This window comes from Equus asinus, chromosome 26 (assembly GCF_041296235.1).
Source record: "Equus asinus isolate D_3611 breed Donkey chromosome 26, EquAss-T2T_v2, whole genome shotgun sequence".
NCBI lineage: Eukaryota > Metazoa > Chordata > Mammalia > Perissodactyla > Equidae > Equus > Equus asinus.
This window is the reverse complement of record NC_091815.1, coordinates 40,699,630-40,723,770: the sequence shown is the minus strand read 5'-3', so window position 1 is coordinate 40,723,770 and position 24,141 is coordinate 40,699,630. Positions and strand designations below refer to the sequence as shown.

At 40.9% G+C, this 24,141-nt stretch overlaps 1 protein-coding gene across 2 annotated transcripts in view; it reads right to left on the bottom strand.

The window, feature by feature from the left end:
* Positions 1 to 2,834: 2,834 nt before the first annotated feature.
* The window catches only part of LOC106847400 (zinc finger protein 805), a 69,264-nt gene continuing 47,957 nt past the window's right edge, over positions 2,835 to 24,141 (bottom strand). Inside the window, exons 3-4 of one of the 2 annotated variants that reach the window (XM_014866660.3) lie at positions 21,594 to 21,689; positions 2,835 to 11,719 (exon numbers count right to left, since the gene is read on the bottom strand). In XM_014866660.3, the coding sequence (XP_014722146.3) occupies positions 10,089 to 11,719; positions 21,594 to 21,689 (1,727 nt within the window). In that variant the 3' untranslated portion in view covers positions 2,835 to 10,088. The remainder of the gene's footprint in view (positions 11,720 to 21,593; positions 21,690 to 24,141) is intronic. The other variant, XM_014866662.3, reaches the window with a different exon arrangement.

Genomic DNA, 24,141 nt, shown 5'->3' with positions numbered 1-24,141 from the left:
CCTTGTGAGAAATAAAGCGGTCTAGGGCAAAATCTTTAGAAATTTCAACACTGAATGGGTACGTGGACATGGATGAGTCAGCAAGAAGGAAAAAGAGAGAAAGTGGGGCCGGCTAGGTGGCGCAGCAGCCAAGTGCACACGCTCTGCTTCGGCAGCCTGGGGTTCGCCGGTTCAGATCCTGGGTGCGTACATGGCACCACTTGGCAAGCCGTGCTGTGGTAGGTGTCCCACATATAAAGTAGAGAAAGATGGGCACGGATGTTGGCTCAGGGCCAGTCTTCCTCAGCAAAAAGAGGAGGATTGGCGGCAGATGTTAGCTCAGGGCTAATCTTCCTTAAAAAAAAAAAAGAGAGAGAGAGAGAGAGAAAGCAGGGAGAGACAGAGGGCAGGCTCAAGTGAGCACCAGGAGAATGATGTTCCATGTTCCAGAACCAAGGAAACAGAGTGTATTTCAAGAACGGAGTGCTCGACACAATCACATTCTGCTGATAGCCAGGTAAAGACAAGGCCTTAGTGGGAGTCACTGCTGACCTTGGCAAGAGCTGTGTAGGGGCTGGCAAATTGTAGTAAGGATGTTCAGGACGCAGAGTAGAGGTTTTGGGAAGTGGAGAGGAACAGAGCAAGGAAGAGGTAATGCTCAAGTCAAATACTACATACACACAGAGAGAACCCTTGGTTAAACAGAGAGAGGGATGACAAGACAAACAACTCAGTTTCCGCACAGATGTGGGGTCACAGTGGTGATGCCTGTCACTGAAGCCAAAGTGTGAGGGATCTCAGGAAGGGCAAGAGTGAAAACAAAAAACAGATGAAAAACAGGTGTGCAGGTGGCTGTGGTATCTAAGGTGTAAGGCAAGAGGAGACTCTAATACAGAGAAATAAGGCGACACTGCTTATGTGTGATTTGGCTGTCATCAACAAGAGGCAAGGTGAGAAGGAAGCGCTCTGAACCTGTGTGAGGACTCTTACCTGAAAGCAGGGACAGGGAAAGGAACTAAGAAGAGCAAGAGTAGCAAACAGAAACGATGAAAGATGACGCAGCTGAGGAGGGAGTGCGACGAGGATGCCTGTGAAAGGGAGGATGGTCAGGAAAACAAATGGAGACAGCACACAGAAGGGCATTTCTTCCTTCAACCTAAAGTAGGAGAAATGACACAAGGAGAACATCTAAAGGCATTGTTTGTGTATTTGGAGGCCTTAATTAGTTGAGCTTGGCCATTTTCAGAGGTATGAGGCTAGGAGAAGGACTTCTGGAACAATCTTCCTAAAATAGCACCCCACAGGAGATAACTCGGACCTTACTAACACCATGGTCCCTCAAATGCCTGGTTTCTCGTCTTTTTTTTTTAAGATTGGCACCTGAGCTAACATCTGTTGCCAATCTTTTTTTTCCTTTTCTTTCTCCCCAAAGCCTCCCAGTACATAAGTTGTATATTCTAGTCGTAGGTCCTTCTGGTTGTGCTATGTGGCATTACGCCTTAGCATGGTGTGATGAGCAGTGCCATGTCCGCGCCCAGGATTCGAACTGGTGAAACCCTGGGCTGCTGAAGTGGAATGCGCGAACTTACCCACTCGGCCACAGGGCCGCCCCCATAGAATGCCTGGTTTCTACTTGCTCACCTGGACAGCCCTCCTTGGCATTGCTCCCTCCTCTGTCCAGGGCTCTCCACCTTGTTCTGACTTAAAGATCACATCTGGCTTGGTGCATTAACACCCCATTCTTTGGAAGTAACATAGAAATGGCCAATTTGCTAAACTCTTTAAATTTACCCCATCAATGCTTTGAGCTGGATTGTTTTAAATTGTAGGTTTCATAGTTATAAAGTTATGGTAAGGCCAACAGATCAGGAGATGACTGCCATCAAAAAGATAATTTGTTACTCACAGTTCAACACCATACCATGCACGGTCACATGGGGAAGCACCAGGGTCAGCCAAGAAGCAGGAGGAGCGAGGGGAAAGCATGGGCAAGGGTCTTTATTGTGCTTTTCACTGAAAGGAATGGGCAGGAAGGTAAGCAGGCTAAGCAGGCTCAGCATTAGCTAGTTTGAACAATTTCAGTGGGAACTGCCCTTAGTTGCCTGATCGCTGGCCCTGGTTGATTAGGCCAAGGAGACACTGGCTCCATGTGTGAGACCTTGACAGGAGGTAGCTGACAGGTATGGGCTTTGGATCAGCTGGTTTGCATGTGACAGGCCTGCTCAGACGGCAGTCCTTTGCTACCTCTAGGAAGTAGGTAGCCCTGGGAGAAGCAGTCTCTCCAGCATCAGCAAGGTGCCAGGAACCAAAACATTAGAATAAAAAGATATGCTTAGTGCATAGATTTCCTAATTAAAGTGAAGCACAGTGGTCAGGAGTTTCCTTAAAGTCATCCAGCAGGTAAAAACAAGGCCAGGAAGTACAACCAGGTAGTTTGACTAGAAGGCTGATACTCCTGACACTGCTCTGAGGGAGGCAAAGTTGCCCATTTACAATTTAGCTTAGACCATTTCATTGTGAGGCGTGTAACATATCCGTGAGCCAACAGATTACAAATCTTTAACCCATGAAACTTACGGATGACATCACTGAACATTCCAGAGGCACTCAGCTTCTTACAACTGAGACAGGAAAGGCCATCTGTGGGCTGGAGTGTGAGGACAAAGGGAATATGTACATACGCCCAGAGACCAGATTTCCATAGGTTTCTAGCATCATGACTCTGCAGAGGGCCTCCCAGCTGGGGCCACCTGCTCCCGTCCCTCCAAGTGAAACTCACAGATCCAGGAAGGTGACTAACCCTCCAACAACACACTCTTTAGTCTCAAGTGATGCACATTTAATGACGCAGGAACTATTATGACTCCATATTCTTTAATTCTTTTTGTTGAAGCCAAAGGCTACAAGTTTCAATAGTGGGAACAAAGAGTAGACGAGAAATTGTTGACATATGTGCAATGGAAATACACAGCATTGACCTGGCCATTACATCTTTATAGAAATAAAGGCAAATGAAGGGAATATTCAAAAGTCAAATGACTTGAAGACATATCTATACAGATAATGAGAGAGGCAACCTCCTTTCTTATCAGATATTCTCTGTACTTGTCATCACTAAGTTAAATCCCGTCTGCTTCGTTTGTAAGAATTTCCATCATGATTTAACTGATTCTTTTAGTTACAATGGTTTACATGTATATATGACTTTACCTCAAAGCTATGACATATTTTCTTGTAGCAAACTGTACTTGTTCGATATTTGTTACAGATATTTGAACTTACTCAACATTTTAGTACCGTTTAAATCACTATGAAGAGTAGTTAACGTAGCAGGCCTTAGACTGCCATCCTTTGAGCTTCAAAGTTTGCACATGGCTGGAATTTGGAAGCTTAGATTTCGGGAGATTTCCCATCATTCCCAGAAACAAGGAATGGCTCAGTGTGCCTATTGTTTGTGTAAACATGTGGCTTATGCTGGTCACCTGCTATCCTTCTGGAGGTCTAGAATTCTGGTTATGTTCTAGACAAAGGGAGCCCAATAAAAACCCTGGGGCAGTGAGTTTCTAATGAGCTTCCCTAGTAGACATTTCACACATGCTGTCATAACTCACTGATGGAGCTTAAATTAAACATCAGAACTCCTGAAACATGTCTCTGGTTTCCGCTGGACTTCGGTCCTTGTGCCTTTTCCCTGGCCTGAATCTGTTTTGTATTCTTTTTGCTGTAATAAATCATAGTCATTGAGTACGATAATATGCTGAGTCCTGTGAGCCTTCCTAGTAAATCATCAAACCTGGGGTGACCTCTGGGAGGACCTCTGACACAATCATTCATTATAACTTTTAGAGTCTTATATATCAGACCATAAAACCCCATGTAGATTCTCTTTGAATCATGTCATATACTGTGCCAAATATATTCACAGCTTTGTGTAAACATTCTGCGAGGACCCAAACATTGTAATAAAAATACCCTGCTGTGTGTAGCCACTCACTAAAACACACATCTGTTGAGTGTCTACTAAGGAAAATAAAAAGGTAAAATGAACAGATGAACAGAACGGGAGAGTGGCTGGATGCCAGGATGATGACAGAAAAATGGCTGCGAGGCGTCTGGCTTGGGCGACAAGGCAGAAGATAGTGGGATTCACTGAGCTGTTCTGCAGGCACCTCAAACACAATGCTGAAAACCAAATGCCCACCTTCGCCCTTCTCTGCCTCCCCCCGACCTCAAATGCAGAGATTATCTGCATTTTCTACACAGTTACACCAGATTATGCAGCCATTAGAGAGAGAGTCTGGTTTATCTCACTCAACCTGAACGGACGGCCAAGATGTACCATCAAATGAGAAAAAGCGTTATAGCTAAATGAGCACTATTTAATTCATTTTAGTAAAAATGAATGGTGACCAGGAAAACAAAGACTCATCCCATGAGAAGCAACACAGGAAAGTGAGAAGGGCATGGATTCTGCAGCCAGCCTAACTGGCCTCCCACCCCTAATCTCATACTTTCTAATTCCTTGGCAAATTCCCTTAACTTTTCTATGCCTCAGTTTTCTGATCTGTAAAATGGGGATAACATTACCTACTACAAAGACTTGTTGCAAAGGTTAAAAGAGTTGATGTGTGTAAAATATTCAAAAACAACAGCTGATACATAGTAATACTATATGCTTGCTTGCTCTTATGATTACTATGGGTGCATCCTCATGGTGACGGCCACGCGACATGTGCATAAACTCAGTGAATATGAATACAGAGAAGGTGTGGAAGGGTGACCAGTGGGTAACAGACATGAGAAATGCTCAACCTGGAGACATGGATTTGGGGGAACTCTGTAGACCATTAAGAGTACAATCCCTTGAGAGGGAATTAACTCACTCATGCCACACATCACAAGTGAGAAAGCAATGGCCAAAGATGGATCCTGGAAAGCAGCATTATTTAATAGATGGAAGGAAGACATAGGACCTCTTTAGGGGAAGGGCAGGAACTCACAGAAACAAGGAAAGGATCTTCAAATCAAAGAGGTAGGCAGCAGTAAAAACGTCCAATAATGGAGTTGGGAGAGGGGCGACCACCACGATGCAAAACGGAACTTTGTGAGAAGAGCTTAAGTCAGGAGACAGTGGAGGCCATTCTTTAGTAGTCAGTGGAGTGAAAGGGAGTACGGGGTGGGGACAGACAGTGGACAGGACAGTTAGACACAGTGAGTCTGTGAGAGAAAGGAGAAAGACAGAGCTCAATGGGCTTACGGGGCAGAAAGTGGATGGGGGTAAGACTAGACTTGAACATAGGTACAGATTATGAGGATAGAAGGGGCTTAAGAGGAAAATGTTAAAGATCTAGCAGTGGGGATGTAAAAGAAAGTGGTCCTAGAAAGTTGAAGAGTAGGGGAAATGTGTTAAAGCATAAAGAGGAAGAGTGATCCTGGCAGAGGGGTGGCCCCATCTCCTTTGAGGCTGTAAGAGGGTTTAGAGAGCTGGGGAATTTTACACACAAATCTTTCCTGGAGAACATAACCTTGAAAATCTGTGGATCACCCTCAGTTGTTAGATTTGTTCTTAGAAATACTTGTGGATGCCAACACAGAAGACTTTAGGCCTTCCATTCCTCCAAATAACTTAGGATTTCTATTTCAACATCAAGATAAACCACCAGAGAACCATGACTTTGGACTACACAGTTTTGTCTGTTTTCTCAGCGTCCTTCTTTGGCATTATAAACTAGGCAAAGAAATAGAAGACGTATAAAAAAACCAAATGGAAATTAAACAATTGAAACATCAAAAACCAAAAGGAAAACTCAGTGGGTGAGCTCAATAGTAGTTTAAATATGAGAGAGAAAAGAATCAGTGAGCTCAAAGAAAGATCAGTGAAAATTAATCAATCTGAGCAACAGAGAGAAAACAGACTAGGGGGAAAAAACCATGAGAGCCTGAGGGACCTGTGAAACAAGAAAAGATCTACCATTCATGTTATTGGAGTCCCTGAAAGAGAGGAGAAAGTATAGGGATGAAAAAATATTTGAAGAACTAATAACTAAAAATTTCCCAAATTTGGCAATGGGCATATAGTAATAGATTCAAAAAGCAGAGCAAACACTAAACAGGATAAACCCAAAAGATTCATGCCAGGTTACATCATAATCAAACTTCTGAACTCTATATACAAAGAAAAAACACTCTGAAAGCAGCTTGACAGAAAGGATGCATTACAGATAGGAAAACAATGGGTCAAATGCAGTAGATTTCTCATCTGAAACAAAAAAGGACAGAAGGAAATGACATGCTTTTCACGTACTGAAAGAAAAGAACTGCTGAGCCCGAATCCTATGTCCCACAAAAATATCCTCAGGAACCAAGGGACATAAAGCCATTTTTAGATGAAGGAAAACAGAAATATTTGCTCAGAAGACCTACTCTAGAAGAAAGACCACAGGAATTCACAAAAAAGAAAGGAAATGTTAACAAAAGAAATCTTGGAATTTCAACAAGGAAGAAAGAACAATGGAACGGGTAAAAGTAGAGGTAAACTATGCTTCTCATGAGATTTGTAAAAAATGTTTGACAGCTGAAGTAAAAATGAGGACATCGTCCAGTATGGTGCTCGTGTACGAACAGGAAATACTGAAGATTGGGGACTGTAAGGGGACCCCACAGAAGTAAGGTTTCTACACATCAAAGTGCTAAAATGGAAGGCTGTGATGTTATGTGTATACAACATAACACCTAGAGTAACCACTAAACTACAAAGAGATCTACTCAAAAACATCATAGATATATCAAATGGAATTATAAAAATTAAAGCAACCCACAGGAAGGCAAAAAAAATAACAAGAGGAACAATAAATGGAACAAACACAAAAAACAAATCATAAAATGGGAGACAAGCCCTATCATATCAATAATTACTTTAAGTTTAAATGGTCTAAATATACCAATTTAAAAACAGAAATTGGTAAAATGTATAAAAAGAAAGCATAACCCGACTATATGCTATTGCCAGAAACTTACTTCAAATGTAACAATATAAATAAGGTTGAAAATAAAATTATGGAAAAATATAAATCATGCAAACGTTAACTACAAAATGCAGTAGTAACTACATTAATATCAGATAAAGTATACTTCAAAGCAAAGAAAATTACAGGGGCAAAAAGGGACATTATATAAAGATAACAGGGTCAATACATCAAGATGACATAGCAATCCTAAGTGTACGCACCAAACAACAGAGCTTTGAAATACATGAGACACAAACTGACAGACCTTAAAGGAGGAACAGATAATTCCAGAATTACAGGGCAGGGCTTCAACACCCCTCTCTCAGCTATTGATAGAATTACTAGCCAGAAAATCAGCAAGGATATAGAAAATCTGAATAACATCATCAACCAACATGATTGTGTAGACATTGATACAAACACCACCCAAAGACAGTAGATTACACATTCTTTTCAAGCAGAATTACAGAACATTCATCAAGCTAGACCATATCCTGGGTCATAAAACAAATCTCAGCAAATTTAAACAGCCAGATCAAATGTAAAACGAACAGAAAATCAATAACAAAAAGCATGAAATACTCTAAACACTAGGAAATTAAACAACATAATACTAAATAATCCATAGATTAGAGAGGAAGTCTCAAATAAAGAAATAGAACTGAATGAAATATAATTAAAATATATTAAAACTTGTGAGATGAAGCTAAAACAGTGCTGTGAACAAAATTTATAGAACTTAATGCTTACGTTAGAAAAATTAAAAAATCTAAGCAACCATCTCAAGAAACTACAGAGCAAAATACAACCAAAACAAGTAGAAGAAAGGATATAATAAAGATCAGAAGAGAAATCAGTGAAATTAAGAACAGAAAGATAACAGAGAAAAAAACAATAATATAAAGTGCTGGTTCTTTAAAACAGTGAATAAAATTGAGAACTGTCTCAGAAGACTGACAGAGAAGACATGTTTCCAACAACAGGAATAAAACGTGGGATATAAGTACAGATTCTGCTGCCATTAAAAGGATTATAAAGGAATACTCAAAACAAATCAGAAAATTTAGATGAAATGGAACAAGTCCTAGAAAAGAATAAACTATGAAAATTCATCCAATATGAAACAAATACTCTGAATAGTTCTATACATATTAAATAAAATAAATAAATAAAAAGCATTCAAAAGAAAAATCTCCAGGCCTAAATGGTTCACTGGAGAATGCTACCAAACATTAAAACAAATAAAACCAATTCTACACAGTCTTCCAAATAATAGAAGAAAGAACACCTCTCAACACATGTTGGGAGGCCAGTATCATCTAGACACTAAACTAGACAATGACAGTAGAAAAAAAAGAATGAACAAAAGTAAGAAAGAAAAATGCATACCATGATCACTCATGAAACAGGAAAACTTCCCCAACAAAATACGAGCATACTGGATACTGTAATACAATATATAAAAATAACTATATTCCATGACCAAGTGGGACTTAGTTCAAGGATACAAAACTGGTTCAATATTCAAACTTCAAATAAATGTAACACATCATATGAACCGGCTACAGAAGGAAAAAAAACATGATCTTATCAACGGATAGAGAAAACGCATTCGACAAAATTCAACACCCATTCACAATAACAAATCTCAGCAAATCAGGAATAGAGGGAAACTTTCTAAACTTAAAAAGAAACCTCTATGAAGGAAGCCTTACAACTAACATCATACTTAATGGTGAAAAACTGAATGTTTTCCTTGTAATACGAGGAACCAGGCAAGGATATCCTTTCTCACTACTACTACTGAAAGTCATATTGGAAATCCTAGCCAGTACACTAAGACAAGAAAAAAAAAAGGTATATGGATGGGAAGAAAGAAATAAAACTGTTTCTATTTGCACATGTTATTTCTGTGTAGAAAATCCCAAGCATATTATCAAAAAAAAAAAAAAAGGCTACAGTTCAGCAAGATTGCAAGATACCAAAATAACATCCAAAAAATAAGTGTATTTCTGTATACTACCAAAGGTTGTGCGAAAATTGAAATTTTAAAAATCAATGCTATTTATAATCACTCAAAATAAAGAAATACCTAGATATAAAGCTTACAAAAATTGTACAGGACCTATTACTGAAATTTACAAAACAGTAACGAAATAAATCAAGTGATATTTAAATGAATGCTGAGACATACCGAGTTTATGAATTGGAAGACTCAACACAGTAAAGATGCTGATTCTCAAAAAACTGATCTACAATTTAACTCAATTTCTATCAAAATTTGATAAAGATTTTTGTAAAAATAGACAAGCTAATTCAATCTTTATATGGAAATTCAAAATAACTAGCAGTATTAAACTAACTTTAAATAGGAAGATTAAAGAGAGATGAATCGCCTTACTCAATTAAAAGATTTACCACATAGCTACAGCAATCAAATAAACCAATAGAACAGGATCAAGAAAAAGTCTGATTATCAGTTCTTTAAAACCACATGAAGAAAAGGTTTGTTTTTTAAAAATCAAAGCCTTAAACAGTCTTAACTGATGCAGTAAAATGTGCCCATTCATATGTGTACTCTTATCTCCTCAAATATAAAGGTATTTGATGGCTCAAGCCTTCATACTTCTCACAAAAATTAAGCTCAAGAGTAGAGACAATGTTTTAGAAGAAAGATGTTCAATGAAAGTTTCCAGACCTGCCCTCCACTGTCTAACTCGCCTCACACTGGACAGCAATTAACGTATATACCAAACACATAAAGAGTCTAGGTCCTTTATCTGTGAAACAAACTCTCTTCCTACAAAGTAAACTAAGGGATCCATGACAAAGTGCCATAGGCTTGGCAAGGAAGTCAGAAAGAAACTGTGTTTGCAGGTCATTTTCTCTTCTAAGTCTCTTCCTTCTTCTTAAAAAGAAAATTCCTGAGATAACACTGCAGTGTAAACTAAGGAGAAAGATGTAGCTGAAGGTTTTCCTTAGTGCATAATAACCACTGGGTCTCTCTCCTGGATGAATCTCAGACATGGAATAAGGCTCTAGGCTGGGTCAATTTCCAGTATGACTCTTCAGATGACAACTGATATCCTGCAACAGGGTTTCTCACAGAGAAGAAAACTGAGGGGTTTCTCTTTGGTATGAATGATCAGATTCTGAGTAAGATGTTTCCTCTGGCAAAAGATTTTCCTCAGTGGTTACATTCAAAAAGTCTTTCCCCAATAGGAGTTCTTGGAGGTTGACCGAGGATTGCCCATTTGGGAAGGGTCTTCCCACTTCTGTTACACTGACAGGGTTTCTCCCAGAATGAACCCTCTGATGCTGAGTGAGGGATGAGCTTCGACTGAAGGACTTTCCACACTCACTGCACTCATAGGGCTTCTCTCCAGTGTGGATAATGGAATGTCGAATCAGGTTTGTGCTCCAGCAGAAGGTCTTCCCGCACTCGAGGCATTCATAGGGCTTCTCTCCACTATGAATCCGTTGGTGTCTCGTGAGGCCTGACCTGCGGTTGAAGGCCTTCCCACACTCCATGCACTCATAGGGCTTCTCTCCAGTGTGGATGCTGAAATGTCGAATGAGGTCTGCCCGATTGCTGAAGGCTTTCCCACATTCTTTGCACTCAAAAGGTTTTTCTCCAGTGTGGGCCCTTTTATGCAAGATAAAAGTGGAGCAGTGGGTAAAGGCCTTTCCACATTCACTGCATACATAAGGCTTCTCCCCAGTGTGAATCCGCTGGTGCCTCTTGAGGTATGACCTGTGGTTGAAGGCCTTCCCACACTCCAGGCACTCAAAGGGCTTCTCCCCAGTGTGGATGACGTAGTGGTGAATGAGGGCTGCGCTCTCACAGAAGGCTTTCCCACATTCACTGCACTCATAGGGCTTCTCCCCAGTGTGAGTCTGCTGGTGCCACATGAGGTATGACCGGTGTTTGAAGACCTTGCCACATTCAAAGCATTCATAGGGATTCTCACCACTATGGATGATGTAGTGTCGAATGAAACCAGGCCTATCTCGGAAGGCTTTTCCACATTCCTTGCACACAAAGGGCTTTTCTCCTGTGTGGCTCCTGTTATGCAAGACAAAAGTGGAGCGGTGGGTGAAGGCTTTTCCACATTCATTGCACTTATAAGGCTTCTCTCCACTGTGAATCCGCTGGTGTTGTGTAAGGTGTGACTTGCGGTTGAAGGCTTTCCCACACTCCATGCACTTATAGGGCTTCTCCCCAGTGTGGACCATATGGTGTTGAAGGAGGTAAGTGCTCTTACTAAATGTTTTCCCACACTCTGTGCATTCATAGGGCTTCACTCCAGAGTGAATCCTCTCATGTCGAGCAAGGAGGCGTTTCTTGTTAAAAACTTTCCCACATTCATTGCATTTAAAGATGTTTTCCTCTTCCCGAATCACGGGATCTCTACCTGATCCACAGGAGTCATGGTCAAGGACAGCACCTCCCAGAGGGACTGGCTCCTGTACAATCCATGAACAGACACCATCCACTGTCCCTAAACCATCATGTTCAGGGCTCATTTTCCCAGAGAGCTTCTTCCTCTGGGGGTCTATGCCTGGTCTCAAGTGTCCTTCTTGCATTTCTGATGGCCCATCCTGATCCTTGGTTTGGCCCACCTGGGAGTCCCCTGGGGCTCCTTGTGTTAGTTGTTTCTGGAGTAAGGCTCCTTCAGACTGGGCTGGCTCACAACTGGTAGGTTCTGTGATCTTGGGTTTTCCTTTATCACCTGAAAGAAATCCAAAACACAACAGGGCCTGTTAGTAATGCCAACACAGAAGAAAAAAAATCTGCATTTCAGTGAAGAAAGTGAAGATTAAAACACTGCCTCTGTGTCTACTGTGTTTTGCTACCTCTCAATCCCAGGATAGCAATCTTTTTCTTGCCTGGTCCTTGAACTGTTGACACCTTGAAAGTGAGAGCTAGGAGGAGAGGCTGGGTTAGGGGAGAGAGTGCTGGAGAGGAGACACAGTCAATTCCAGACCAGATATTTACGCAAACAGGTAACTCATTTGGGTCCCCAGATAGTTTATGCTGAAGAGATAACTCAGAGCAAGGCCTGGCCACACTAGAAAGATCAACCATGTGATTAGAGGGTTGGGGTTTTGAGCCATAAGATAACAATTAAGCTGATAGAAAGAGGACAGGAGATTGAATCCTGTAGGCAATGATTCAATCAACTTTGCATATACAATGAGACTCAGTAAATCTCTGGACTATGAAGCCAGATGAAACTCCTAGGTTGGCAATACTTCATGTATGTCTTACCATACATCAAAAGCAAGAAGATAACGAGTCCCTGAGGACGTGGTAACTCATGTTTGGAACCCCTCCAAAAACTAAAAAACACCTGATGCAGATCTACTAGAGAAAGACTTAACAACAAGCATCTTAAAGGAGCTAAAGGAAGATATGGAGAAAGTCACAAAAACTATGTATAAACAAAGGGGAAATATCAATGAAGAAGTAGAAAAACAAAACAAACCAAAAAGAAAATCTGGAGCAGAAAAGTACAATAACTTATGAAAAATAAACGAGTGATTCCAAGGAAGATGTGAGCAGGAAAAAGAATCGGTAACCTTGAAATAGGACAATGGACATTATTGAGTCTGAGGAAGAGGGGAAAAAAAAAAGACTGAAGCAAAGTGAACAGAGCCTAAGGGACCTGTAATACACCATCAAGCAAATCAATAAACTCATTGTGGCAGTCCCAAAAGGAGAAGAAAGAAAGGTTCAGAGAGAATATTTGAAGAAATGGTAGAAAACTTCCCAAATTTGATGAAAGACATCAAAGAAGTTCAATAAACTCCAAGATGAACTCAAATAGACTCACATGGAGAAAAATTATAATCAAACTATGAAAGCCAACGATAAAGAAAATATCTTGACAGCAAGAGTAAAAGCAAATTGTCACATACAAGGATTCCTCAATAAGATTATCAGATTTCTCATCAGAAACTTGAGAGGCCAGAAGGCAGTGGGTCAACATAGGCAAACATAAAAGAAAAAAACTGCCAACCAAGAATCCTATGTCCAGCAAAACTGTTCTTCAAGAGTGAGGGAGAAATTAAGACATTCTTATATGTAAAAGCTGAGGGAGATTGTTACCACTAGACCTGCTTTGCAAGAAATTCTCAAGAGTCCTGCAGGTTGAAATGAAAGGTCACTAGACAGTAATTCAAGACCATATGAAGAAATAAAAATGTCAATAAAGGTAAATATATGGGCAATTATAAAAGCTAGTATTACTGTAACAATGGTTTATAACTCCACTTTTTGTTTTCTATATGATTTAAGAGACTAATTTTAAAAAAATTATTAGTCTAAAAGCTGGTAGTATTGTAACTTTAGTTTACAACTTCACATGTAGTTTGCTACATAATTTAAGAGACTAATATATTTATGAGAGTTATTAGTTTAAGTTTTTGGGTATACAATATATAAAGATGTAATTTTGTGACATGAATAACTGAAAGAGGTAGGGATGGAGGTTTTCAAAGGAGTATTTTTTATGTTATTAAAGTTAGGCTAATATAAATTCAAGTTAGTGATATAACTTTAAGTGTTAAATGTGGTAACCAGAAAGAAATTAGCCATACAGTATATGCAAAAGGAAATGAAAAAGAAATCTAAATGTTTTACTGAAAAAGTCAACTAAACACAAGAGAAGACAGTAATGTAGAAAATGAGTGACAAAAAAGCTATAATACATATAGACAACAAATATCAAAATGACCGGGGCTGGCCCCATGGCTGAGTGGTTAAGTTCACACATTCCGCTTCGGCGGCCCAGGGTTTGCTGGTTTGGATCCTGGGTGCAGACCTACACCACACTCATCAAGCCATGCTGTGGCAGCATCCCACATAGAAGAAGTAGAATGAACTGCAACCAAGATATACAACTATGTACTGGGGCTTTGGGGAGAAAAAGGGAAAAAAAAAAAAAAAAAGGAAAATTGGCAACAGATGTTAGCTCAGGGCCAATTTTCCAAGAAAAAGAAACTAAGCTCTTTCCAAATGTAATACTAATTTAAAAAAAATGCCAGAAGTCTCTCCATATCAGTAGTTACTTTAAATGTAAATAGATTAAACAGAGATTGGCAAAACGATAAAAACACATGATCCAACTATGTGCTTTCTACAAGAGACTCACTTTAGATCCAAAGACACAAACAGATTGAGAATGAAAAGATGAAAAAAGATATTCCATGCATATACTAACTAAAAAAGAGCAGGGATGGCTCTATTAATATCAGACAAAATAGACTTTAAATCAAAAAAGATTATGAGAGACAATTAGAAAAGGTATAATTCAGCAACAAGATATAACAGTGGTAAACACTTACATACTTAATGACAAACCATCAAAATACATGAAGCAAAACCCAACAGAATGGAAGGGAGAAAGAGACAGATCTATGATAAGAGATGGAAACTTCAGTACCCTACTCTCAATAATGAATAGAACAACCAGACAAAAGACAAGTAAGGAAACAGAGGACTTAAACAACATAATAAACTGTCTAGATCTAACAGACATATACAGAACATTCTACCCAACAATAGCATACACATTCTTCTCAAGTGTACTCGAGACATTTTCCAGGATAGACTATACGTTAGTCCATAAATTAAGTCTTGAGAGATTTTAAAAGGATATCATACAAAGTATAATTTGTTTCTAATGAAAATGAAAACTTAACATACCAAAATTTATGGGATGAAGTGAAAGCAGTGTTAAGAGGGAAATTTATAGTTACAAATGGTTACATTAAAAAACAAAAAGACCTCAAATCAACAACCTAATTTAACAACTTGAGGAGGGAGGAAAAGAACAAAGTAAACCCAAAGCTAGCAGAAGGAAGGAAATAATAAAGATTAGAATAGAAATACATGAAACAGAGAATAGAAAAATAGAGAAAATCAATGAAACAAAAAGCTGGTTCTTTGAAAAGATCAACAAAAATGACAAACCTTTAGCTAGATGGACTAAGAACAAGAGACCCAAAACACTAAAATCAGAAATTGAAGTGTGGACATTACTGTCAATTCTACAAAAACAAAAAAAGAGGTCTAAGAGAGTATATGAACAACGGTACACCGAAAAATTGGACAACCTAGATGAAATGGAAAAATTCCCAGAAACAAAAAACCTGTCAAGACTAAATCATGAAGAAATAGAAAATCTGAATAGATCTATACCTAGGAAGGAGATTAAATCAGTAATGGAAAGTCTCCCAACAAAGAAAGACCTCAACTTAATGGCTTCATTGGTGAAATCTACCAAATATTTGAAAAGAACTAACAACTAACACTAATTAAAAATAATAATACCAGTCCTTGTCAAATTTTTCCAAAAAATTGAAGAGGAGGAAACACTTCTTAACTCATTCTGAGGGCAGTATTACCCTGATACCAAACCCAAGGACACCACAAGAAAGGAAAACTATAGACCAATATCCCTCATGAACACTAATGCAAAAATCCTCAACAAAACATTAGCAAATCAAACTCAGCACATTAAAAGGATCATACACCATGATCAAGTTGGGTTTACTCCTGTAATGCAAGGATGGTTCAACATATGAAAATTGATCAATGTAACACACCATATTAACAGAATGAAGGAAAAAACACACATGATCATCTCAAGTGATGTAGTAAAAGCTTTTGACAAAATTCAACACCCTTTCATAATAAAAACACTCAACAAACTAAGAATAGATGGAAACTACCTCAACATAATAAAAGTCATATATGAAAAATCCACAGTAAACATCATACTCAATGGTGAAAGACTGAAAACTTTTATTCCAAGATCAGGAATAAGGAAAGGATGTCTGTTTTCATCACTTTTTTTTTTTTTGAGGAAGATTGGCCCTGAGGTAACATCGGCCACCAAGCCTCCTCTTTTTGCTGAGGAAGACTGGCCCTGAGGTAACATTCGTGCCCATCTTCCTCTACTTTCTATGTGGGACGCCTGCCACAGCACAGCTTGACAAGCAGTGCAGGTCCATACCTGGGATCCCAACTGGTGAACTGCAGGCCACCGAAGTGGAACATGAGAGCTTAACCGCTGTGCCAGCGGGCCGGCCCGTTTTCACCACTTATATTCAACATAATACTGAAAGTTCTACCCAGAGCAATTAGGCATAAAAAGAGAAATAAGGGGCCGGCCCAGATGTTGGGTTTCTATGCTCTGCTCAGCACCCAGGGTTCATGGGTCTCACATCCAAAAGAGAGGGAGACAGGCACAGATATTAGCTCAGGGCCACTCTTCCTCAAGCAAAAAGAGGAAGACTGACTACAGATGTTAGCTCAGGGCCAATCTTCCTCACCAAAAAAAAAAAAAAAGAGAGAGAGAGAGAGAGAAATAAAATACATCAAAATTGGAAAGGAAGAAGTAAAATTACCTTTGTTTCTTATCATCATAAGATGATATGATCTTATATGTAGAAAACTCTAAAGATGCCACAAAATAATTGTGAGAAGTGATAAATGAATTCAACAATGTAGTAAGATACAAAGTCAACACAAAAATCAGTTGCATGATTTCTATATATAGTAATGAATAATCTGAAAAGGAAATTATGAAAATAGTTCCATTTACAATAGCAAAAAAAAAATAAAATACTTAGGAACTAATTTAAACAATGAAGTGAAAGAGTTGTACAATGAAAACTACAAAACATTGCTGAAAGAAATTAAAGAATATGTAAATAAGTGGAAACACATATCATCTTCATGGACTGGAAGACAATATGGTTAAGATATTGAGACTACCCAAAACCATCTATAGATTCAATACAATCCCTATCAAAATCCCAATGACATTTTTTGCAAAAATAGAAAAATCCATCCTAAAATCCATATGGAATCTCAAGGGATCCTGAAGAACCAGAACAATCTTGAAGAACAAAGCTTGAGGACTCAAAATTCTTTATTTCAAACTCACTACAAACCTACAGTAATCAAACAGTGTGGAACTGGCACACAGAAAGAAAAACAGACCAAGGGAATAGAATCATGAGCCCAGAAATAAATCTTCACATACACCATCAAATGATTTTTGACAAGAGTGCCAAGACCATTAAACGGGGAGAAGCAGTCTTTTTAAGAAATTGTGCTGAGAAAACTGGAAACCTACATGCAGAAGAATGAAATTGGACCCTTATCTAATATCCTATACAAAAATTAACTCAAAATAGATCAAAGACTTAAATATAAGACTTAACACTATCAAACTCTTAGAAGAAAACCTAGGCATGGCATTGGATTCGGCAATGATATCTCGAATATGACACCAAAGGCACAGGTAACAAAAGAAAAAATAGACAAATCAGAGTTCCTGAAAATTAAAAAAACTTTGTGCATCAAGACACTATCAACAGAGTAAAGGGAACCCAAAGAATGGGAGAAAATATCTGATAATCATCATGTCTGATGAGGGATTAATATCCAGGACATATAGAGAACTAAAAATCAGTTACAGAAAAAACAAGCAATCCAATTCAAAAATGGCCAAAGCACCCGAATAGACATTTTTCCAAAGAAGATATACAAATGGCCAACAAGCACAAGAAAAGATGTTCAACATCAGTAATCATTAGGGAATGCAAATCAAAACTACAAAGAGAGATCTTCTCACACCCATTAAGATGGCTACTATTAAAAAACATAGAAAATAAGTTGGTGAGGATATGGAGAAATTGAATCTCTTGTACACTGTTGGCAGGAATGTAAATGGTATAGTCTCTGTGGAAAACTGTACGGCAGTTTCTCACAAAATTAAAAACGGAGGGGCCAGCCCTGTGGCCGAGTAGTTGGGTTTGCGCGCTCCGCTGCAGCAGCCCAGGGTTTCGTCAGTTCGGATCCTGGGTGTGGACATGGCACCGCTTGTCAGGCCATGCTGGGGCGGCATCCCACATGCCACAGCTGGAAGGACCCACAACTAAAGAATATATACAACTATGTACCGGGGGACTTTGGGGAGAAAAAGGAAAAAATAAAATCTTTAAAAAAAAAAAATTAAAAATGGAATTACCGCATGATCCAGCAATTGAGGTTCTGTATATATGACCAACAGAACTGAAATCAGGGCCTCAAAGAGATATTTTTACTCCCATATTCATAGTAGCCTTATTCAAAATAGCTAAAACATGGAAGCAACTCAAGTGTCCACTGAGGGATAAACAGATAAGCAAAATGTGGCATATGTACATAATGGAATATTATTAAGCCTTAAAAAGGAAGGAAATTTTGACACATGCTACACAACATGGATGAGCCTTGAGAACATTATGCTAAGTGAAATAAGCCAGTCACACACACACAAAAATAATGTATGATTTCACTTATATGAGGTACTTAGTCAAAACCAGACACAGAAAGTAGAACTGTGGTTGCCAGGGGCTGGGGGGGGGGGGATGGTGTTAAGGAAATGGGGGGGTTACTGTGTAATGGGTAAGAGTTTCAGTTATGTAGATGAATGGTGGTGATGGTTGCATGACATCAACATATTTAATACCACTCAATTGTACACTTAAAAATGGCTAAGATGATAAATTTTATGTAATGTGTATTTTTACCACACACACACACACACACACATACGATGATATGAGGAATGTACAAAGAATCCCTACAAATCAAAAAGAAAATGCAAACAAGTTAATAGAAAAATAGATATCGACATTTTAAAGAAGAAAATACAGACTGGCCCAAAATCATATGATAAGATGCTAAAGTTCCTTAGCAGTAAAGGAAAAGCAAATCAAGACCATATGAGGCAGAATTTTGTGTCCACTTGATTGTCAAAAATTGAAGAGTCTCATAGTATCAAGCATTGGGCAAGGTATAGGCCGAAGGAACCTCCACTCTTTGCTGGGAGAAGTGTAAATTGGTATAGTTCCTTTGGAAAAAATGAGAAGTATCTTGTAAACTTCAAAATCTGCATAGCCTATACCAACAATTTGACTCTGAGAAACATCAAAAGACACCTCTAGTCATATGCAACATGACCAATACACATGAATGTTCTTGGCAGCACTGTTTGTGAGAGTGAAGAGATGTGAAAAATTAAATGCCCTAAAAAGTGGATGAATACAACACGAGACAGGACCATTTTTAATTTTTTTCTTCAAATGTAAGGAACTTGCGCACATTTTATATTGACTAGAGAAAGGATGAAGTTGCAAAACAAGCAGAATATAAGTGAAGCAAGTATTTCCATGAAAAGGTGATTTCTAGATGCTGGTGTCAGAATTGGCCATGGCCAAGGGCAAGACTTCTTCCACTAGCTGAAAAGAGAAGCCACAGACATGAGATCCTTTTTTTCTGGTGAGGAAGATTTGCCCTGAGTTATCATCTGTTGTTGATCTTCCTCTTTTTGTTTGAGGAAGATTCAGCTGAGCTAACATCTGTGTCAATTTTCCCCTATTTTGCATGTGAGCTGCTGCCACAGCATGGCTGCCAATGAGTGTTGTAGGTCCGTGCCTGGGAACCAAACCCAGGCCGCTGAAGCAGAGTGCACTGAACTTAACCACTAGGCCACAGGGCTGGCCCCCAGACACAAGATTCTAAATGAGGTTAAGTGGTTAAGTTCACGCACTCTGCTTTGGTGGCCCAGGGTTTCAATGGTTCGGATCCTGGGTGCGGATCCTCGGCACCACTCATCAGGCCACGCTGAGGCGGCATCCCACACACCACAACCAGAAGGACCCACAACTAAAATATACAACTATGCACTGGAGGGATTTGGGCAAAACAAACAAACAAACAAAAAAACCAAAAAGACTGGCAACAGTTGTTAGCTCAGGTGCCAATCTTTAACAAATAAAGAAAAGAAAGGAAAAGATTCTAAAGAGTGTGGAAGGGTTGAGGATCAGGCAGTAGAAGGAGGTAGACTTCACTTTCAACATGAAAACTAGCTGACACATTAGTGGCCAGATACTGAGACATCTGTAGCTGGAGAAGTGGTAACTGTCTGGAACAAAGTCTGAGCACCTGGGCTGGCTTGTGCAGGACACAGAGCTGACCAGAGGCACAGAGTAGATGGACAGACCAGTTAGGAGACGATTAGCACCCCCAGGGAAAAGATGACGAGAGCTCGGATTGAGAGTGTGGGGACAGATCTCATGGAAGTGGTACAAGTGATGGATTCAGGAGACGTACATGATGTAAAATGGACAGGATTTGGGGATGGCCGGATGTAGGGAGGGACGGAGGTGGAAGTAGGAGAAATTCTGTGAGGCTGTATCTAGTCTCTAACCTGCTTCTAACCACTCACTCAAGCTCAAGAGGTGGGAGGAGCGAGCAACATTACGAGTTCCTTGCCAGGCATGTTGACTTCGGGTGACTATGAGATACTCAAGTGCAGATGTGGGATTGAGGAGAGGGCAGAAGGCCTGGAACAGACTCTGAGGGGCTGATGATGACCTATATATGGACACGCACAGGCTGGCTGAACAGCTCAAGGGACCAATAGAGGGGAGACAGAATGACTCTGCAGTGGCACCAATCACACACACACGATGGCCCCAATGCCCTCAGGAGCCCAGATGTGGGGCAGAGAAGGTCAAATGTCACCCTGAGGTCTTAGCAATTGGGAGGGGCAGGAAGACAGGGACAAGGGAGTGCCTCTGAGTTTCTAACTGACACTCAGAGGAGGGGTGGAGGGAGAAGGTGGAAAGGGGGTTGGCAGAGTGTTGCTGGAGAGAGTGAGTCGGAGAGGAAGGCCTTTCCTCACTGTTCAGAGAGACACGTGAGACACACTCTTCATTTCTTCATTCTGACTAATATGACAGGAACACCACTGAGAGCTCCCTTTCACGATGGCTCAGATGCTGCGCTCAGCAGTTTTCCGCATTAACACACTATGTGACTACATCCCAACAATCCAATGACACAGAAGCTATAATTACTAGCATTTTCAAGGAACAGACAGGGTGTAGCAGACCACACTCACCCAGCACTTTGCTCCTCTCCTTGGACACACAGCTCGGCCTCATTTCCAAGCCCAAGGCACCCAAATGAGGCCAAATGCCTACTTCTTCTAAGTGGGATATGAGGGGACCTGGTGTCTGTGGGAGTGGGTGTGACATCTTCCCTTCCCCTCAGTCTCCTCTGCCAGCTGAAGGATGTCAGGACAACCTTAAAGCCATATGTTGATGACAGAATGGACCTGGGTCCTTGAACAACTGTGTGGTACACAGCTCCCGGCTGACCCACATGGATCTTGGCGTGAGTGAGAAAAACAGCTTCCACATCCTGAGCACTGAGATCCCGGAGTCTGTCTGATACGGTAGCTGGCTTTAACTCAGCTGAACTCATACACAAAGACACATGAGATCCTGCACCTTGCTAGAGCCACAGGGCTGGTGATCGGCAAGACAGGCTTTCAGCCCAAGCAGCTGGAGCCCAAGTCAGATCTCAGCTCATAAACCTCTGTCTGCTGGGAGGGCAGAGGGCCCAGGGGTCAAAGGGCTCCATGGCGTCCAAACCACCAGAGGCCACGACAAGAAGCTTCCCAGGGAACCACGGCCAGAGGTCTCCCCCAGGCCTCAAGCCTGCAGGCTCTCCCACCTGCCCACCAGGGTTCTTACCTGGACAGGGGCTTTGGGAGAGGTCTTTCTTCACAGTCCACAGCTCTTGCCCGTGCTCCAGCTGGCAGATCAGCTCAGGTCTGGGAACAGGACACCCTGTTCATGGAGAAGGAAAGAGGACACACAAGGGTTTTTGAGAAATGAAGTAAAACTTCTTAATCTAGCCTGGGACTTCAGAATGTGGACAAGATCTCAGAATAGAGCTGCTCCCATGCACACAAAATGCTGACCTGAGACCTGGAAACCATACCGCCATGGAGTTTTTATTCCTGATACTAAGTCAAAAACTAATATATAGAGAGAGTTTAATCATATTCAAAGGACTGTGTCAAGAAACATCAATGTGTTATGTCATCTCAAAATTGAAATTAATCTATAGAGTAACTCAAACAACTGACATATTTAAAATATTGGCTCTTTTCATTCAAAACAAAGTATGTGTCGTCATTGACCTAGGTCTTTTTTTAGATCCTAAGCAAAGTTTTGTATTGTCCTTCCTCTACACCACAGACAAAATTAGAATTTTATCTTAGGATTTCATCACAGCATCCCCAGCAAGTCTGCATTGCAATCAGCACCATTTTATACATGAAGAAACCAGAGCTCAGGCACATAACATGATTTACCAAAGAGCACAGAACTGGTGAATGGCTGAGCCAAATGGAAATGCAGGTCTAGCCTTCTCTGCTGTCTGTGCTGTTTTACCACAAAGCTACAGGACTCTGCTCCAGAAGATGCTGAGTCGAGGCATGAGGACGATGAGAATCCTGATGAGAGTGACAGCAGCGGGGGCAGCGGGGCTCTCAGCTGCCACCCTGCATACCGCCTGGTCCCATCAGGCAGTGTTCTGAGTCCTTTTCCTAAGCTCCCCATGTACCCTGGCTACAGTCCCAGGAAGCAGACACCACAGTACCCCATTTTACCAAGGAGCACACTGAGGCATGGACAGGTTCAGCAACTTGCCCAGGCCCACACAATCTTTAAGAAGCTGAGCTAGGACTAAACACCAGGGGTCTGGCTCTGGACCCTGGTCTCCCAAACACTACACTAGGGAGAAAACAGCGAACACCCTTGTGTGGGGCCAGCAGCCTGAGACCAAGTGGAGGGTGGTGGTGAGGCTGGGACATGAGCACCAAGATTTATCCTTAGGGAACAAGGGCAGGGGGAGGGGCAGACTCAGCAACTCTAGACCTCAGCATTTCATGAACTACCAAAAAATAACAAAATTGAAAATCTGACACAGTGATACGGTCACATATGGACATTTACAGAAATATCAAATATTGTCTCTTGTCAAATTTCAGAAAAAAATGACATTTACTACAGAGGACAGCTTCATAAAATGAACATGTAAGTTCAATACCGAGTAAGTTAAGCTGCATGAAGGACTCGCCGCAGTGGCTGAGTTTTCCTGACTTTGCTGAGGACGGTGACGCCATGAGAATTAGATGAGTGGAGCAGGAACAGTGCCTGGAACAGACCTGACAAGCAGCCAGTACTCCAAGGACCTGAGCAAGCTGGTGACTACTATAAACCACTTTTCTTAAAAGTGACTCACTTTTAATTTTCCTTAGATTCCTTCAAAAAGGGAATCCTGCATTGCTCTGGTAAATGGGAAACCGAGTCCCTTGCCTTGATGGCAAGTCACCCTGAAAATGCAGACACACAATCAAAGCGATGTTGCTGAGGCCTGGCAGGCTCACACGGCCTGCTCGGGGCTGTGCATGTCCTCTGCTGAAAAGGGGAGGCAGCCACAGTTGCGGGGTGGAGTGTTAAGATTCAGCCCTAAACTCAGATTTTCCTTCAACAACCAGGAGGCAGGAAAGAGATGAAATAAAGGAATGGCTTCCTCAGGGAGTCTCTCAATGCCCATGATGAAGTGTCTGTGTGCCCTTTGAAACAGGGTATCTCAAACTCTGCATGACTAACATTTAGATCCAGAAAATTCTCTGTTGGGGAGAGAGGGAGGGAGTGTGTATGTCGTGTACATATAAGGATGTTTAGCAGCATTCCAGGTCTCCACCCACCAGATGCCTGTAGCATCTCCATCCCAGTGTGACAACCAAAAATGTCTCCAGACATTGCCATGTGTCTCTAGGGGACAACATTGTCCTTGGATGAGAACCACTGGCATAGGAGGATATAAATAGGGTGTTGGGAGAAAGCGAGTGTGACAGAGGAGGGACCTCCATGAGATTTTGGGGTCATGAAGCCACTGGTGAGGAGGTGGTGACTGTGCTAAGAAGGGGTGACCACGTAAAGGTTGAAATACCCAGGAACAGTCACAGGCAGAGAGAACAGCAAGTGCAGAGGCCTAGGCAGGCATGTGCAGGCGGGGTGCAGTGGAGGAAGGGAGAATACGGCAAGAAGCCCAGCATGAGCAAAGCAGAGTGACCTGGAGGAGACTATGTGAAAGTGAGGGATGCACTCAGCAGGGCTACATGTGGACTTTTACAGCCACATGTCACTCAACAACAAGGATACGTTCTGAGAAATGCATCGTTAGGCAATTCCATCCTTGTGCAAACATCAGAGTATACAGAAGGGG